We start from the raw sequence: 19,544 nt of genomic DNA on the forward strand, positions 1-19,544 counted from the left end.
GCACGGATGCACGCCAAGACCGTAGGATCCTACGCAGTGCCGTAGGGGACCGCACCGCCACTTCCCAGCAAATTAGGGACACTGTTGCTCCTGGGGTATCGGCGAGGACCATTCGCAACCGTCTCCATGAAGCTGGGCTACGGTCCCGCACACCGTTAGGCCGTCTTCCGCTCACGCCCCAACATCGTGCAGCCCGCCTCCAGTGGTGTCGCGACAGGCGTGAATGGAGGGACGAATGGAGACGTGTCGTCTTCAGCGATGAGAGTCGCTTCTGCCTTGGTGCCAATGATGGTTGTATGCGTGTTTGGCGCCGTGCAGGTGAGCGCCACAATCAGGACTGCATACGACCGAGGCACACAGGGCCAACACCCAAACCGTCATCGAACCCATCGTTCTACCATTCCTAGACCGGCAAGGGAACTTGCTGTTCCAACAGGACAATGCACGTCCGCATGTATCCCGTGCCACCCAACGTGCTCTAGAAGGTGTAAGTCAACTACCCTGGCCAGCAAGATCTCCGGATCTGTCCCCCATTGAGCATGTTTGGGACTGGATGAAGCGTCGTCTCACGCGGTCTGCACGTCCAGCACGAACGCTGGTCCAACTGAGGCGCCAGGTGGAAATGGCATGGCAAGCCGTTCCACAGGACTACATCCAGCATCTCTACGATCGTCTCCATGGGAGAATAGCAGCCTGCATTGCTGCGAAAGGTGGATATACACTGTACTAGTGCCGACATTGTGCATGCTCTGTTGCCTGTGTCTATGTGCCTGTGGTTCTGTCAGTGTGATCATGTGATGTATCTGACCCCAGGAATGTGTCAATAAAGTTTCCCCTTCCTGGGACAATGAATTCACGGTGTTCTTATTTCAATTTCCAGGAGTGTATTACCAGTCTGTGCTTTGTCACTTGCCCACAAAGCATTCACAACAGTTCTTTAAATCCTCATCATATTCTATACTTGCACAATAAACTACATGCAACTTCAAAGAAAAATCCTGACCTGAGCAATGTAGAACACACGAAAAGATGAAGTCACAACGGAGCATGTACAGTAGAGAACAGGCAGCTGCGTCACTTCTATCAGTTGATTGTATTGCAACTGATTGTCATTTCAACAGTAGACATTGGTTTCTAGTTATTGTGGAGACTGTGCTACACAACAAGTTTTAGTTCATTTTATTTGTATATCAACATACATTCAAAGAGAAATGGTGTGATTTTCAACTTGCATTTGAAGCAAAGTGGAATAATTTTATTGTGATATTGACCATGTGCAAATTAGCAAATGATGACCAGCTGCCACTGACTGCATGGAGTGGAGAGGTATAATATTGCATGAGCATTCTGGCCTCCAAATCTTTGAACATGGTATACTCATCAGTAAAAGTTATTGTGACACTGCATATCCCCATGTGTGTCTTTTCAGCTGTTTGTTTGGTCCTAACTTCGTTATTATAGAATATTATGAGTAACTGCATCAAGCTAAGCAGTTGGAGCTCTTGGAACAAGAGGATATTCGGCAAATGGACTGGCCTGTCTTTTCCTCCAACTTAAATCCAATTTAGCATTTGCAGGATGCATCAGGGAGACGTATTAGAGCATGTTCATATACACCAATGATGCTGAAAAAATGGAATGCACTACCACAAGAACTGCTTACCAATTTTATGCCAAGTATGGAAGCACACTGCAAAGCATGCAGCATTGCCATGCATGGTGATCACACACCCAATTAAGATCCATGTCCTGCCTTTTGTAATCCCCAGGCAACCATCATGTAGTTATTGTTTTTCAATAAAAGTGTCATTTCTGTTTGTATCATTGTGTATTTCTTTCAGTTCCCTCCTGTGAAATATTGTAGCATTTCTTTGTACATATGGTCCAAGATTCATCAAGCTAAGTTACTTGGCAGTGACACATCATGCAAAAGTTACTTTTGTCGTTAACATTTGCACACCAGTCTATCTGTACTCTTCACAGACACAGAAAATGCTTCGTGATGGTCTTTTCAGTCATCATGAATTGTAAAAGATGACATCATTCTGAAATGAAATGTTCTCTGCACAAATTAATTTTTTATAGATTTAAACATTGTAATGGACAAAAATTGTCAAAACAATAGTTAAGAATTATCTTGATAATCACATCCCCGCAGAAAGATTGAAATTGATAGGATAAAGCTGTTTTGTTCTGTTGACACTAAAAATCTTATGTGTAAATCGTTTGAGATATTCTTAAAATAAATGCACTCATTAAAGTGAGTATTGCCTCAGATTTTGTATTCTCATGTAAATCCTATATTTTCAGTGGTTCTGTTCTGCCTCGCTGCTGTCATCTTCCCAATGGGATTCAGTGTTGATGAAATTGGTGGGCAGCCATATCAGCTACCACACAGTCACCAAGTAGGAGTTTCGTACATCTTATTTGTATTAGCTCTGTGGATCACCGTAATCTCAGAACTGTTTGCTGGAAAAGTGTGCTTGCCACATTTTTGATATTGTGCTACACAAAGACTATAGTGAGAATACTTGTCACTGTACAAGTTGTTCAAAATAAGGTTTCATTAGAAACTGTCTTAAAGTAGATTCTGTACAATCATGTAGCTTCATATTTCACAAAAATGCACAGATATCAGTATTTTACAATTTTATAAATGTCTAGTTATTTTAGACATGATTGTATACCTTATAGAACATTAAGACTTCATTTGAACTAGTATATTATATTAAACATGGTTAGACATTTTTTTCACTTAAACTTTGGAGGAGGGGTGATAGGTCAAGACTGTTTCATTGGTCCACAGATCTTTCAATTTATTGAATGTTAACAAAAATACAAAGAATTGTTTTAATCACTTTTCTTAATTTACAGCTTAAATGTACAACCATAAGTATCCCGAATTTTTAGCTGTGTTACACAACAGGAGAAATTCCATATTAAATTGTTATTCTACGATAAATAACATCAATGTGGCAAATTAGAACATGTATTGTTAGCTTTTGAAGAAAGAAAATGGAACACAGATGTTAACTGACCACTGCTTTAAATAAATTCATATTTTATTATTTCTATTAAAGTATTTGCATGATATGTACATTTTTCTATACTTACAAGGAAACAGAATTGGTAGGACAGTACTTACCTCCAGGAGATGAATTTCCAGCACTGACAATACATTCATTTAAAACAGATAAAAACATGGATCCTAACCTTTGAAGCCGCCTAAGGAGGAAAGTAAACTTACAAATAATGTATCTGCTTGTATTGTCAGTACTGGCCATCCATTCTGCTCCTTGTAATTTCAGTTTCCTGAAATGAATTCTCCTATTGATACTACTTACACTTTTCCCAGCATAAAAAGTGACAAAGTGCTGACTCAGATTTTATTTATGACACGGGGTGTTGTGTCTTCTTTTGAATTAAAACAGAATATTTTGCACATTTTATTGTAGTATGCCACAAGTGTTTTTGTTATGAATTCCAAAACAAAAAATGCACTTTTGTAACAGTTTAAAGCGAATTACAATAAAGGTGTGCATCAGCTCTCACAAGCTAAGCCTAATCCATGAGTGGCATTTACTTTATTTCACCAGAATGGGAGTACCGGTGTCTTTAAATTTTAGCCGATTGTTCACAGTAACATTTAATAACAGTTACAATACTCTTACAATAACTACTGCTTGCAAAAATTGAAGAGTAATTAAAAGGTCATCTCTGATGATACGGCTTGCCACATTTTTAATCCCGTTTTTGTATATTTTGTTGCCTCCAATAGACACGAGCTGGGTTACAACATTCCCGGCAAGTTTTTGATCTGAGTGAATTCGTCAAACTTTGTCATTTAGTAATTTTCTTGTTGTAATGATTTTATTTAACAACAATGGTGACAGCTCCTCTGTTTTTTAAACACTTCCGCAAGTTCCTGAAATTAACTTGAAGCTGCAGTAGTAAAATTGCACAAGTTTTTGTTCTAATTTAAACACCTCAGCAAGCACTTGCAGAAGTTATTAATTAGTGGACACTTGCCTTAAGCTGTGAGAAGATTTAATCCTGACTTTCTAATTGCCTTTCCAAAACTAAGGCAACAGATATTGTACCCTTTTAAAAATAATGCAAAGGAAAATATAGCTGAACATTTGTCACAAGCAAAAATCATTGTACCCATTTGAAATAACCACAACCAGATTTTCGAGTTGTACCAAGTGTTCTTCTGTGAGAGCAAATGAAGAAAGAACGGCCCTGATTGGGTCCAAGCATTGACACTATCCTGCGTAATGCTCTTCTGCCACAGTTACATAAAGGTGGTGTTGCCCTGTTGCTTACACCCGGTTTTTGCTTGGGAGATTGTGTTCTGTCAGATGCAGGACGATTTATAACTTGAAGAGGAGTACGCTCCCCCAACATGGTACAGTTCTTTAATATGACTTGGTCCCTTGAATTTGTATTTCCTTTAGCTAAAGTCATGTTGTGCCACAAAGAACCTTTCACCATTTTCCCCGCTGTTCCTTGATAATCTGATATTTTTCTCTGCCGTGATGAAACAGGTGTATCACTCTGATGTTGTGGAACCATTCCTTTCCTTGTCACTGAATCATGTATGGAATACTTTGTTTGTACATCACTGCCTGTAAGGACACTCTTATAATTCTGTAAAAAGAGAGTTTTATAAAGAATAAAATTTTTATTTTCAAAAAATGCATTGCATGAATTTCACTGATTCCTTACAGTATGCAGGGTTGCTTGAAGAACTTTTGTAATACTCAGGATTGCCCCATCTTTAACCAAGTGGTGCACAAGTGCAGCAGTATTCCGGGCATCAGAAATACCAGAATGCTGGCGCCCTTTAAATTGTAGCCCAACTTCTGACATTGCGCCATTCAAACCCTTAGGCTGACGCTTGTAAAATGCCTGAAATCATGGACATTAAGTGTATTGAATTTTGTACAACATATAGTAATAAAGCAGGAGAACTCCTTAAATACCTTGTAAGTAGCACGTAGATCAATCCATTGATTTAATATTTCAGGCTTTAGTAAATTTTTTCTTCTGCACTCATTGTCTAAACATGTAGATAAATCCCAGTCTGAAAATCAAATTAACATTATGTAAGATACTGTGCTGAATATGATTACATTTTCATTTGGCATGGCTACATACGAGGTGTGGCTAGAAAAAAACCGGACTGATGCTGGAAAAAACATTTATTTACAATTATTTACAATTTCATGTTATCTCCTTCAATGTACTCTCCTCCTCGGTCTCTACACCGCTCCACACGAATTTTCCACTGTTCATAGCAATGCTGCAGATCATTTTCGGTAAGTCCATACATTACTTCCGTCGCTTTTTCTTTTACTGCTTCAACAGTCTCAAATCTAGTTCCTTTCAAAGCTGACTTGACTTTAGGGAAAAGAAAAAAGTCACAGGGGGCCAAATCAGGTGAGTAGGGTGGATGATCTAAGATGGGAATGTTGTGTTTTGCCAAAAATGTCTTCACTGACAACGCACTGTGAGCTGGGGCATTGTCTTGGTGAAGGATCCATGACTTTTTTCTCCACAAATCGTTCCGTTTTCTCCGTACTCGCTCACGTAGGGTAGCCAGGACGCTAATGTAGTAATGCTGATTCACTGTTTGTCCCTCTGGTACCCAATCAATGTGCACAATCCCTTTGATGTCAAAAAAAACAATCATCATTGCCTTGAATTTCGATTTTGACATTCGTGCTTTTTTTTGTCGTGGAGAACCAGGAGTTTTCCAATGCATCGATTGGCGTTTAGTTTCAGGATCGTAAGTAAAAAACCACGATTCATCGCAAGTAATAACATTTTGTAAGAAGGTGGGATCACTTTCAATGTTTTCCAGGATATCAGAACAAATCATTCTTCGGCGTTCCTTCTTTTCAATTGTGAGACACTTTGGATTCATTTTTGAACACACTTTCTTCATGTTGAAACTTTCATGAAGAATCTGCCTAACACTTTCCTTGTCAACTCCTGTTAACTCAGACACTGCTCTGATTGTTAAACGGCGATCTTGTCGAACAAGTTTACCGATTTTTTCAATGTTTGCATCAGTTTTTGCTGACAATGGTCTGCCAGTGCGAGTGTCATCACTGGTGTCTTCGCGGCCATCTTTAAATCGTTTAAACCACTCAAACACTTGTGTTCGCGATAAACAATCATCGCCGTACACTTGTTGTAACATTACAAACGTTTCACTTGCAGATTTTCCTAGTTTGAAACAAAATTTGATGTTAACACGCTGTTCTTTCTGTACACTCAACATTTTCCGACGGACAGACAAAACGTCAACTACTTAAAACAGACGCCATGGGCAGGCTGAGTGCAGGAGGCAGATGAAACTCGAGCAGTAGGCGGAGCGAGAGTCACGTGACAGGCCACGCAACTTTCAGCCTTGTTGCATTCGTTTTATTGTTTCACCAATACTAGTCCGGTTTTTTTCTAGCCACACCTCGTATACACACAAGTACACAACCAAAATAGATCAGAAACTGAATGCAAGCTAACAACAAAACAATCATCATCATCCTCCCCCCTCCTCCAACTCCCATTGCATACAATTGTGTATTCAAGACAGAACTGAATAGTTAATGCAAGAGTTTCAACAAAGCTTTATATTTGATGTATTCGACAGACTAATATTGTACATCAGTTAACTTCTGTGACACGGGTAAAAATTTGTTAATGCGCAATTTCCAGTGTTTTGCATTACAGCTCAATTCCTTTTATATACAATACCTCATCATTATATAAATAGTCCTTCACTCTTTTGCCTTATGCACACATCAAAACAAGTTTTGCATCACCCCGGTTCCCAGAACTCCTGAAGACAAACGGTGAAAGTGGATATTGTATCACAGACAGAGTCCCTTTGACTGTTCAGAGACATCACTCAACCTGCCCAAAGATGTAAGCAACCATGCATGAGGAGCGCCTATTAGACGGAGGGGGTACGACAGCCAATCAGTTCCAGTCATTCTACCGGGAAGGAGATACACAGCTCGTGTTGTCTGTAGTTCAATCATGCCTAGACGGTCAATACCGCGGTTTGATCACATCTGCATTGTTACTTTGTGCCAGGAGAAGGCTCTCAACAGAGGAAGTGTCCAAGCGGTTCGGAGTGAACCAAAGTGATGTTGGTCAAACATGGAGGAGATACAGAGAGACAGAAACTGTTGATGACATGCCTCGCTCAGGCCGCCCAAGGTCAAGTATTACAGTGGATGACCACTACCTACAGATTACTGCTCGGAGGAACCCTGACAGCTACCCCACCATGCTGCATAATGCTTTTCTTGCAGCCACAGGACACTGTGTTTAGACTCAAACTGTACGCAATAGGCTGCATGATGCACAACTTCAATCCTGACGTCCATGGTGAGGTCCATCTTTGCAATCACAACACCTTGCAGTGCGGTGCAGATGGGCCCAACAACATACCAAATGGACTGCTCCAGATTGGCATCATGTTCTCTTCAACGATGTGTCATATGCCTTCAACAAGACAATTGTCGGAGACCTGTTTGGAGGCAACCCGGTCAGGCTGAACGCCTTAGACACACTGTCCAACAAGTGCAGCAAGGTGGAAGTTCCCTGCTGTTTTGGGCTGGCATTCTCACCAAAGGTTTCATTGAAACGAATTCACACCGTATGTGTAAAGTGTGCAGGTGCACCATCGTGTTGGTACTGCATTCGCTATTGCACGTTGAATGGAACATGATCCACCAACTCTAATAGAATTTCTTGTGAAAATATTACATATTTGTGTTCAGTTGCCGAGGGGACATGTACGGACCGACCAGATTATCACCTAACCATCCGGCCCAAATGTTGACAGCAGCGATCTTGGTGACTACGAACAAAGATGGCGTGCGGATTTTCCTGGGCCTGCATTTGTTGATTGTGGCTTTGTGCATCTGTAAAAAGTACATGGTCTAATTGAATAGCACACCTTTGCAAAAACAACTGACAGAATTCAGTTCAACTTGGAAAATTGTTTGGGTTAATGGCTTGAACCTTTTGAAGGCAGTAGAGGTGCAAATCACCATGCCACACTGCCAAATTGTGGAATTGCTTACACCCATTTCTCATGCAACACACCGTGAGCTTGTTGAAGGTGTGAGGAGGCAGCAGCAGTGCTGATGCCTCCTCTTCAAGCCGTATTTATGCACAGTGCATTGATGACTGTGTCAGGCCTTTGTACCTGTTAACACAAAATGAATACACCGGGTTTTGAAGTAGGCCTTAAATGCACATTGTGCCATTATGATAATATTCCAGTGGAAAAGTACCTCAAGTGAACCTGTCTCTTGTAGGGACTTGTGGATGGCAGTAAAACTATGTGGATCTGGCAATCAGCTTCTTGGCGGCCTGTGATGCTGTTCAATGACATGTGAAATACCGCTTGTTATGACCCAGTCTACCAGCCCTATCATTTTCTACATTCACGTTTATACATATAATAATTTATGAAACTCAGCTGTACAAACGTTAATCCATAAGCCTGTCACACAACGTTACTCTGGTAGTGTACATTGCCAGTGAGTCAACAGACATCCTGTCTGTAGCACTAATCACAGTATTTGCAGCTCTTTGGTACTCAAAGGCTCATAAAAAAATAAATGAATAAGCAGTTGTATAATGAAATCAGTACTCTGACATTAGTGGCAGTATTTCCAATTACATCAAATCTTTGGCAAATTACTAAATAATTTTTGCGTCGCTTGTATATCTGTGAATATTGTGGGTTTAGATTCAAGAACAGCAGAGAATGAAAGAATAAGCCTTATGAAACTACCGTGACATAAAAACAACACAATCAAAATAAAAACATCCAGAAGTCAGATCAAAAGCAAATTTTCTCTGCAGTGTTTGGATTTTTTTAATATTGCTATAACATTTTACAGAATACAGATGGTAACTGTTACACATTTGTTTTTGTGAAAGAGATGCAGTTCCACCCATTTACACTCCAAATAAAATGGCAGTCGTCTATTAGAAAGTGGTTATAACTCAAAAAAAGTTGTCGTTACATTCAGTCACCAGGAACAGTTATGCCCTATATTTTCCGGAATGCAAATGAAGTTGTTCTAGTAGGTTACTAAAAAAAAAAAGTGAACCAGTAATTGAATTTTACGAAAATCATTTGGAGAGAAATGGCCTGTTAAAAGGTCTGACGTGCAAACAAATCATATTTAACTGGGACAATGCACCCAGTCTACAAAAGTACTTTGGCACTGGAAAATTTGGTATCCACCCTAGTCACTAAATCTGGCAGCCTTCCAGCTTCAGCTTAATCCCCAAATGAAAAGTAATTTATGGCTGTGAAACATTTTATGTCCAATATATAATTTGTGGCAGCCATAGAAGGATATTTTGCAGAACTTCCAGAACTACAGTCCAGGAATGGAATTAGTCACTATAAAATCTTTGAACAAATTGCACTGACCTAATGTTTACATGAAAGTATTTTTTTACCTAACAAGCCACAATCATTAATTTACAATAAATAGTCTGTCACCTGTTACATGTATTGTTTGCCAGGTGTGTTCCAGTTTCTGCCAACTGACAAGGGAACTGTCCAATCCAACATGTCAAAACCTGCCCTGAAATTTTGTATATTGGAAGAATACACTGAAAGAAACACAATATCAAAATTTCAGCTGCCAAGACATACAACAAGTCTTTTTTTTTTTTTTTTAAATAGTGAAATTTGTCAAATTCATGACTCACCAGGTGGCTAGAGAAATGTATGCCCTGCCACAGCTACAGAAGGTGCACGCCAACATGGCAGGCACATATCACTGATTGATGGTACATTGATAAAAAGATAATCCAGGCACAATGCAATTGTAAGTTGTAAAGCAAATTTGTTTCCACTGATAGTTTCTCTGACACGATCATTCACAGTAACTGCTCACTTGAATTTGCAACTCATTTAATTTCCATAATAATTAGCAGTTGCCTTTGCAGTATCACTTAGTGTTAACAATGGAAATAAAACCAAATTAACTTTCTTTGTGATTTTTTTGTATATGCTTGCTAATAGCATCTATCTTTGTGCAGGTTCCAGAGTTTTACAGTAATGTGGAACCCAATTAATGTTTTCAGTTATGTCAAGGTGAAATACAAAGAATGTGTTATGCAACTGAAATCACCTACGAAGACCTACATATGTTACTTTCTTGAACATTTGTCAGAATTAGACGGCAGACACACAGAAACACGTTCACGCAAATGCAACTCTAACACACATTGTGATAGTTCTCCATCTTTAATTCTTCGTTTGTTGTCCTCGGTGTCAATGTACTAGCTGAAAAAATAAGGGGTGGAAGTGCAGTACTGTCTACTGTAAATGATGTGGCTGACAGGTGCACAGTTGCGTTTCACAGTCTTTTACTGTTCACAACCCCAATATTACACAGGTATATGGCCAGTGCATATTGTTTAACTTTCAATAAGCCTCATTAATAGGTTGCAGGTGAACATCCACATACTGCTATAATAGTTTACTGTTGAACATCTACAAGCAGTAAAAAACATAACCACATAGTCCACAGTTCTTTCGGAATAATCATGCATGTATGAAACAGACACTGTCATTGTTTTAACACATGGCCTAACTGTGTTACACTTATTTCACAGTTAAGTTGATGCATTGTTGTTGTTCTAACCAACACAGGTTTCTCATCTGGAACTCGGCCGTGGACTGACTGTCTCGGGACCAAAAATTGGGCCCTTATATATCCTCACAATAAAAGGTACTGACACTTCACATTGTTTGATGTTTAATTTACAGACATTACAATTAAAACTTAACTCATTCGATTAATTGAATACATCAAAAAATTCTGTCTTTTTAACAGTTTCTTTTACCACAAGAGTTAGGCCGAATTATTTGTTTAAATAATGAAATTAACAAATATAAGTATGCAAACAATACTTTGAACAAACCTGTTAATTACTTTGGAATTAATTAAGGGCTGGCTTTGCTGACATATTTTCAAATAGAACCAAATAGATTCTTTAAGATTACTAGTATTCATCTTCCATATGTTTGTAATTAGTACAGAATTTATATTTGTTTATAAGTCAACAATAGAATTTAAGTTACGAAACAATTACTGATTTCACCCTATAGCAAAAGATACTAACTAGGAATAGTCAAAATAAATTAGAAAATCAATTACATACATAAAACTAAGGACAAAATTAGATCTGGTGTTATATTCTTTAAAACTGAGAGTCACCCTTTCTCTTTCAACAAAATGCAGATTATACTCACATATGTTAATGGTAATTACACTAGAGTCCCATTAATCCGAACTAATTGGGACCAGACCTTGTTCAGATTAACGTTTTGTTCGGATTAACCAGAATTATGGTGACGAGTTTCTAGAATGAAGTATACCAAGCAGATATATAGGTACACCATCGTAACAAATGGGAACAATGGCTCACTCTCACTCCGTGCCCTTGTTTTTGAGCACTGTTGAGAACTTTGTAGTGTCTGAGGTCAGTGCACTGCCAGTTGGCTCGCAAAGTGCCTGGTTATGTTGGTTATCAATCACTGGCATGCATAACAGTTGTATTGTTTTCTTTCAGATGTAGTGGTGTACGTATTTTCATCATGAGTAAACGGAAACATACAATGTTAACTCTCAAAGAAAAACTGAATGCTTTGAAGTGGATAGACAATGGTGAAAATGTATCTAAACTGGCAACTCGAAGTTCAGCAGACTTTGAAACAATCCCAGTGGATGAAACTCTTTTCCTTTGAGTGGAGCACTGGTTCAGGAGAAGGCTGTTTACCTGAACAAGTTAATGAATGGTGATAAGTCTTTTAGTGTGAGTACGGGTTGGTTGGACAGAGAAAAAACACGTCATGGAATCCGTTAGCTAACAATTGCTTGGAGAAAAGCATTCTTCTGACCGTGATGCAGCGAAGGAATACTTTGGTGAGTTTGAAAAAATGATAAGAGAGGGAAAGTATTCTTCCCAACAAATTAATAACACTGATGAGATTGTCCTTAATTTTAGGGCATTGCCAACAAAAAGCCTGGCATCAAAAGCAGAAGACCATGCTCCTGGTTTTAAAATGTGCAAAGATTGTGTGACTTTATTAGCGTGTAGCAATGCTGCTGGTAGTCACAAGCTGCCTTCAGTGCTGATCGGCAAATCTGATAGGCCCAGAGCTTTTAAAAACTGCAACATGAAGTCCCTGCCCGTATATTATTGCAACCAGAAAAAAGCATGGACGGATGGTAAATTGTTCACAGAATGCTTTCACGGCCAGTTTGTTCCCTCTGTTTTCTAAGGAAAACCGTTTGTCTCCCTGTACAATCCTTTTTATTTATAACGCGCCATCTCACCCCAGCACTGAGAAATTGTTATGGAGAAATTGTGGCGAAGTTATTGCCGCTGAATGTTACACCATTCCACAGCCGATGAACCAGGGCATACTGCAAACATTAAAACTGATTTACAGAAAACAATTTTTAAGATTGCTGATCCAAGATGATAGCATCCCTTTAGTGGACAAAATAAAAAAGACCAATGTGAAGGATGTTGTTTATGGGGCCGCTTAGGTATGGCAGAATATTTCAGAAAATACTCTGAGAAAATCGTGGAGAGAACTGTGTACATCTCTTGAATTTCAGGACAACCTAGTTGAAAATGAAGTGGAGAATCTACTACAAATGATGCAGACAATCCCAGGATGTGAAGAAGTTAGTGAAGGAGACATAGGTGAGTGGATGGGGCATGTGTGGAGAACCTTACTGATGCTGATTTAGTTGCTGCTGTGAGTCAAGAGCAGGAAGAAGTGGACTGCTGTGAGAAGTGACAATGAGCCTGAAAGCGGCAAAGGAGAGCTGGTGCCACACAGTGACGCAGCAGTCGCCCTCGACCTCACGCTACATTATTTGGAGCAACAGCCCACTGCTACACCTGCTGATTGATTTTTATGAGATGATGGCACAACTATGCGTCAAAAAGCAATGACAGAGTTTTTGTCATCTAAAAGTAGGGATAAAATGTCCGCTGTATTTTAGTAAGTTTGACAGCTTTTCTTTCATTGTTGTGCATTGTTTAAACATAATGTTTTCTTGCCAATTTTTCTAATACATATTTATTGTACTGTGTTAATTAAAATAATGTGTATGCACAGCAGTTTACCACACTTTTCCATATTTAGGCTAACATTTTTCATGTTCGGATTAACCGAACGTTCGGATTAACCGAACTTTTCCATACTTAGGCTAACATTTTTCATGTTCGGATTAACCGAACGTTCGGATTACCGGACTCTGCTGTAATTAAAAGTGAAAAAAATAAATTTTAAAGAGGCAGGTGGCAAAACGAGTGGAAGTAAAAATATTCCAGCTTGCTTTATCACAACATGACTGCAGTCTCAGGCAACTGAGGCCACACTGCGAGCAGCAGCACTGGCGCATGATGGGAGTGGCGACTGGCCCCAGCCTCCTCATCACCCCCACCCAATCGCCACTCCCATCGTGCACTGATGCTGCTGCTTGTAGTGTGGCCTCAGTTGCCTTAGACTGCAGTCATGTGTGTGTTAGTTGCATTTGCATGAGTGTGTATGTGTGTGTTTACCATGTAATTCTGACGGAGGCTCCAGGCCGAAAGCTATTATTTGGACAGTCTTTTTGTTGTGCCTATCTGCGACTCAACATCTCCGCTATATGAAATTACAATTAAATCAATACCATTAGCTGCTGACTGGTGTTTGTATAGATCAACGGGGACAGTTGAAAATGTGTGCCCTGACCGAGACTCAAACCCGGGATCTCCTGCTTACATGCCACCGAGGGCACAGAGGATAGTGCGACTGCAGGGATTTATCGCTGGCACGCTCCCCGTGAGACCCACATTCTCAACTTATAGTTCACACACTATAGTCATAGTGCCCCTGCCATTATACCGATTACTCGCGGCAGACAATCCCCCCCGAGTCCCGTAAGAGTTCAGGCAAATCGTGTGCATCCACACTGAAGGTCATCAGTCGGTTAGCCTTAAATGAAAGAACAAATGCCATTTTCATATCTCAGCTATATGGTGACTAGCAACTTTCCTTTTCACAATTTGTTACATTCCAGCCTGGTTTTTCGATTGTTTAATTTCTTGAACATTCTTTCGAATGATAACAACATTTTGGTAGCAATTGTGGAAACATTGTAGGGAACTGGAAATAACTATTCCAAGAATTGAGGTTTGAATGATGACTGTTGTGCTTATTAAAGTGCAAAACAAAAGTAGAGTACCTTCCAAGCCCAAAGGAAACATGTACAGCAATAGCTTTCAGTCACAAAGAAAAGGGAAAATTTTTTTAGTTAAACAAAGGAGGGAGGAAACAGTTATACATAATCAGTGTGCAAAGTCGGTTTCATTTAGCAAAATCTGTACATGAATTGTATAAATGGAGGGAAGATTTACATGAAGTACAAAATATGCACCAATATGAAACTCATTACAGTGTGAAAGAAATACTACTTGAAAAATTTAGAATTCCTCGTGAGAGTCAATGCACCATTACCAAAGGAGATCTGCGAGACTGGGCACTCTAAATTATAAGTAGAGTTGCTTGTGCAGTCAACGAATACTGTGACACATTTGTGTGCAACAATGCTGGTGATAAGTATCAGTGGATTATTGTTTCTACAATATTACATCTATCTTCAGGAACATTAGGACAAAAAATAAAAAAATAAAAAATAAATACTGTTTACTTTCAAAAATTGCATAATCTGGATGGCAATGGGAGAGAATACTTTTGAATGTTACATCCGAAATGTCTTCTCACCATTTGCAGAAAATAATCCATTTCCTTTGTTGGATTCTTGTCCTGGACATAACAACACTCCCGTCTTGAAGAGGACAATAAAAAGACTTAACATAATTCAGATTCCACCCACAACTAAAAGTGCGATTTAGACTCTTGATTAAAAAATAAATAAATAAAATCCAATAGCGTTAAGCATTTCTCAGGAATCTGCTGGGCAGTATAATTTCTGTTAGCTCTTTGTCATTTCAGGTCTATCAATGGAACAGTGTTATTAAACTTTAGTCACTTATGCCTTGTCCGTTTGCATCACCACATTTTACGAATTTGACAAGTATGCCTGATACACAGCACAATACGCAAAACAGTGGCCACGGTCATTTCTTACTCCATTCCAGTTGTGTCTGAATAAAACTAGTAATTACTGTGAAGCACCTGAATTCATTAATTTTTCTTTTATCAGTTGTGGCTGGTGTAAGGAAAATGTTTGTTTTTTGTCATCCAATAGACATGTCATTTTTGTGAAGACTGCAGGGAATAAACTAAGGACTGTTTCATTGTTAATGAAATATACATTATTCCTAAGTTATAAGAACTGTGCTACAGGCATTTTTGTAAAATATGTAATGTAAAACAAATTAAAGTGCTAATTGATGGAAGTTCTCTGTAACGTAACATCATACTCTACCTTGATTTTCCTTCAGCTGGTTGTGTGTAACAATTACATCTGCAACAGTTTAGCTGTCAATATGAAATGCAAGTTACTCAAAAAATTAACTATTTGAGACATTTTTGTTACAGTTAAGTGCTTGAAACTTGCATGCGTGTACTCTGGACTTTGTGCTACATCTTCGTCACGGTTGTCTACTTGATCGCCAATTTTACTTTAGGCAAGAAGGGCTGTAAAACCACTGTTATAATTGTTTCTTTGTGGAGAAAGAATGAATAACTTTAACATTTTTAAAAGATATACTTGAAGTGTGCCTTAACAACTAAAATTTTGCCAGTGCATATCTTTCAGTGTACTCTTTCTTGTAAAAAATTTCAGGGTAGGTATCGACATGTTGTATTGAATCATTCCCTTGCAAGACTCTTCCTGCCACTTTTGAAATTCTCAAGTAGCTTTACTTGTTTTATGGATAAGGTGAAATGCTGTTCGATTCAAACTGAGGATACATCACTTTAGCTATTCACTGCAGCTGCACTGTAAGTGGTGAAACCATTTTTCAGTAAATGAACTGTTAATTTATCTCTTCAATAATAGTACCATCAATTGCCCATTAGCTGTGGACAAGCTGTACATGCAAGTTATTTATACAATCTATTAGATTTAAATTTGATAAAAAGGATAGTGCCAGCAAGGGCACTTTTCCTTTACAATATAAAACAAGCCATTTGTTGTCTTTCGTGGTTTAATCATATTTTGTTGTGCAGTTTACCACGTTTTTCAAAGCTTTACGACCATCAAATGGTGCTTTTTGAGACATAAACAGCCTTGTAAGGCAGCATACTGCACGAGCATATGTCTTGCAGATTTACAGTGACAGAGCATAGATGCATCAAGTGCAACCCATTTTGCTGCCACTACAACTCCAATATTATTTTACTTTTTTTAGGCGTTTGCTGAAGCGAATGAATTTTATCATGAAAAACAGCTGAGATGCCTTTACTGCAAAGTGCAAGTAACAATTCACTACACAGTCAGTGATCAGAGGTGCATACATCTCATATTATTTTGAATAATGGCTTTGGCTCTTTATTGCATGGTGGACAACTATATTTACTGCTATGGCAAATATCTTGTAAGCTTTTGAGATTAAGACATATTTTGTTTGATATTTTGTGCGTTCTGTGGTTATGCATTAAATATTACTGCCAACATTGCTCTGTGAGACATCTACTTAACAGCAAAAATAAAAAATAAGAGCAGTGCCATCGGTTTTTTTAGGAATGTTTGTAGCCTGTTCATTGTTATCATATACTTCAGATAGCTCAGAATTGTAATTCAGGCCCACATTAAACTGTAGGTCCCTCTGTAACTGGCTGCACAAGTATAAAGGTAGAAAGGCAACAGCATACCGCCTCCAAGAGAACCATTCCTAGTAAAGCACTGTGGTGTTCAAATGAACTATCATGTTGAATAGCTTCAACTCTTAGCAGCAATGCTATTTTCTACATCTTAAAATCACCTTTTGTCAGTGTAACAGGTACAATTTTTCTTACATTTGTATCAAAGTTTGTATTTAATGTTCGTACACATAGGCTCCATTAACTACTATGTCAAGTTTAATCTTTCAGTCATTGCTACACACACCAACAGTGGAGTTAAAAGGGCCTAAACAGCAAGTCCTCAGTCCCATATTCCTTTAACAATTTGGTCTTTTGCAGTGCCATCTTAGACACAGAACCAGAAAAGAAATAGAGCAAATGTACTGCAACCATTTACAGTGAAATGGTGGAAGCATACTGCTTGAAAACAGTTGGACTCCTCTGGGGTTGTCTTGCAGATGATCAGCTTCTGCTTCCAAGTGGCGGCCACCCTGCAGTAACTGTAGAATATTGGGAGAATGGTCGTGTCACAGAATGGTAAGAAGAAATTATGAGACAACAATGACAAACCTCAAATAAGGGTAAATAAATCACTCTCTCCAATAAAATGTAACATCTAATCCACTTCTTGAGTGTTGTTACTTAACAGTGGAGGTAATTAGTCCTCAATCTTCAGTGTTCTCCATAAAGCAACAAAGTATGGGCACAGTAAAGGTTATTAACCACTGACAATGGGGTGGATCCTCTCGCCTGACAATGTGACCAGGAGCCAGCCACATATAGTAGTATTTTAGCTTCCTTTCAGGAATGGTGGAGGGAAGACCTAGATCCTTTTATTGCTCCTCACAATAGTGTGGTGTTTCCTGTTCCAGATTACAAACAGCAGAAGATTCAGTGTCAACTGCAAACTTGATCCCATTGTCCCCACCTTCATGGATTTCAACTTCACTGCCTCATAGCCTTTTAATAAGCAAGCTTATTCCCAGAATCTTGATGTTTTGGTGTCCAGAGAAATGCAATCTTAACTCCCAGTACCATGGAACTCTGAAAGAAAATTGTGTACAAAGTTTCTAAAGATAGCATTAGTTTATGGTCTGTAGTTCATTTAAAAAGTGTCATTGTAGGTTAGGAAATCCCTGAGAGTTCAAGTGCAGCTATGACAGACAATTTGGACAATGACCACTATGGAGTGTTGTTTATGTTGCCTCAAGAACATGTGAAAGCAGAGCTGATGTGAAAGTCGACCTTCTAGCTGTCAGTACAGATGACTTGTGAAAAAAGTAATTCACCAAGAACTGACAAGAACAAACATCAAAACACAGATGGGTCAGCTACTTTATTTAGTGCAAAGGATCAGTTTAGGTAAGGTAAGGTACGCACCATGGCTGGGTTTTTGTTGGTTGGTTGTTTGGACGATTAAAGGGACCAAACCACTAGGTCATCAGTCCCCTTTACCTTGAACAGACAGGTCTATGTGACTGTAGATCAGAGATCGCCTGTCATGCAGAAATGAGAGGAAGAAAACCCCAAGGTCTACCAAAGGTCAATGACACTGAGACGGGCGGGGGAGGGGGGGGGGGGGGGCAGGCAGAGGAAGGAAGTTGGGCAAGGTGCCCCATCTAGGGAGCAGCTGGAAGCCCTGGAAAGCATACATCCCCCACCCCAACCACTTATCAGAGGTGCTCCACTCAGAAAGTGCCTAGGAAAGACAGCAACATGGACAGGGAAAGCGAATTACACAGAGACGAAAAATGACCCATTTCAACAGACCACGCAAGAGTGGGGAAGAAGAGTAAAAGAGCAGGTAGGGGGAGGACTGGGCTGGATGACCAAGCCCAGACAGCTGCTACCCGGTCTGGGTACAGAAGGCAACAGATTGTTCTGCCAACCCCTCAGTGGGCCAAAAAGGTTAAATGGCCCTCTCATAAACATAGTGGGAAAAGTCCCCATCAGAAATGTAATGTAAAACTAAGTCAGCCGTTGAGGCTTTGTATCCTGACGCTAGGAGTAGTGAGTCAAGAAGATTAAGAGGCCGCTGCAGGATAGCTAGGTTGGGATAATCCAGCCAAATGGGAACTACAATGACAGTGGGGTGGATCCTCATGTGGAGAAGATGACCACAAGTCAGCTAGGCATGGCCAATGTTGAGCCAGCTACGGGTGGTGGAATCCTTGCGAGAGGCCTCCAGGGAGGACCTCCACAGATTCGTAACCTCCTTAATCAGTCATAGTGAGCCATTGTGTATTCCAGATTCCTAAAACTTGAGGGTGAATACCAACCGGAGATCTGTTTCCAGAGTACCGATCTGAAGAGTCGGTTTACTGTTAGCCAGTTTGCCCAAGCTATCAATGAGTTCATTCTCCGGAATCCTGATGTGGCCCGGGGTCCAGGTGAAGGTCACTGAGCATCCGCATTGTTCAACAGCGTACAGGGAATCCTGGATAGCAATGACCAAGGGACGGCGAGGATAACACTGGTCAAGAGCTTGCAAATGGCTCAAGGAGTCACTGCAGATGAGAAAGGACTCACCAGTGCAGGAATGGACATGCTCAAGAGCATGACAGATTGTTACCAACTCCACTGTGAAAACACTACAGCTATCTGGTAAGGAACACGGTTCAGCATGTATTGTCCGAGTATAAGCAAAGTCCCCATGACCAGCAAACATCGA

At 39.6% G+C, this 19,544-nt stretch overlaps 2 protein-coding genes and 1 long non-coding RNA gene across 4 annotated transcripts in view; 2 read left to right on the top strand and 1 right to left on the bottom strand.

Moving 5' to 3' along the window:
* Nucleotides 1–4,698, top strand: part of LOC126475436 (uncharacterized protein C16orf52 homolog B) — a 77,830-nt gene extending 73,132 nt beyond the window's left edge. For both annotated transcript variants that reach the window (XM_050103287.1, XM_050103288.1), the window contains exon 3: nt 2,311–4,698. In XM_050103287.1, the coding sequence (XP_049959244.1) occupies nt 2,311–2,498 (188 nt within the window). In that variant the 3' untranslated portion in view covers nt 2,499–4,698. The remainder of the gene's footprint in view (nt 1–2,310) is intronic.
* The window catches only part of LOC126475435 (ERI1 exoribonuclease 2-like), a 56,454-nt gene continuing 39,671 nt past the window's right edge, over nt 2,762–19,544 (bottom strand). The window contains exons 3-5 of the mRNA XM_050103286.1: nt 4,986–5,086; nt 4,729–4,911; nt 2,762–4,650 (exon numbers count right to left, since the gene is read on the bottom strand). Coding sequence (XP_049959243.1) covers nt 4,156–4,650; nt 4,729–4,911; nt 4,986–5,086 — 779 coding nt within the window. The 3' untranslated portion in view covers nt 2,762–4,155. The remainder of the gene's footprint in view (nt 4,651–4,728; nt 4,912–4,985; nt 5,087–19,544) is intronic.
* LOC126475437 (uncharacterized) lies at nt 10,526–15,483 on the top strand. The gene is made up of 2 exons (XR_007586733.1): nt 10,526–10,784; nt 12,684–15,483. It is a non-coding gene; the product is annotated as an uncharacterized LOC126475437 (long non-coding RNA).

Source organism: Schistocerca serialis, chromosome 4 (assembly GCF_023864345.2).
Source record: "Schistocerca serialis cubense isolate TAMUIC-IGC-003099 chromosome 4, iqSchSeri2.2, whole genome shotgun sequence".
In the NCBI taxonomy this organism is placed as follows: Eukaryota; Metazoa; Arthropoda; class Insecta; order Orthoptera; family Acrididae; genus Schistocerca; species Schistocerca serialis.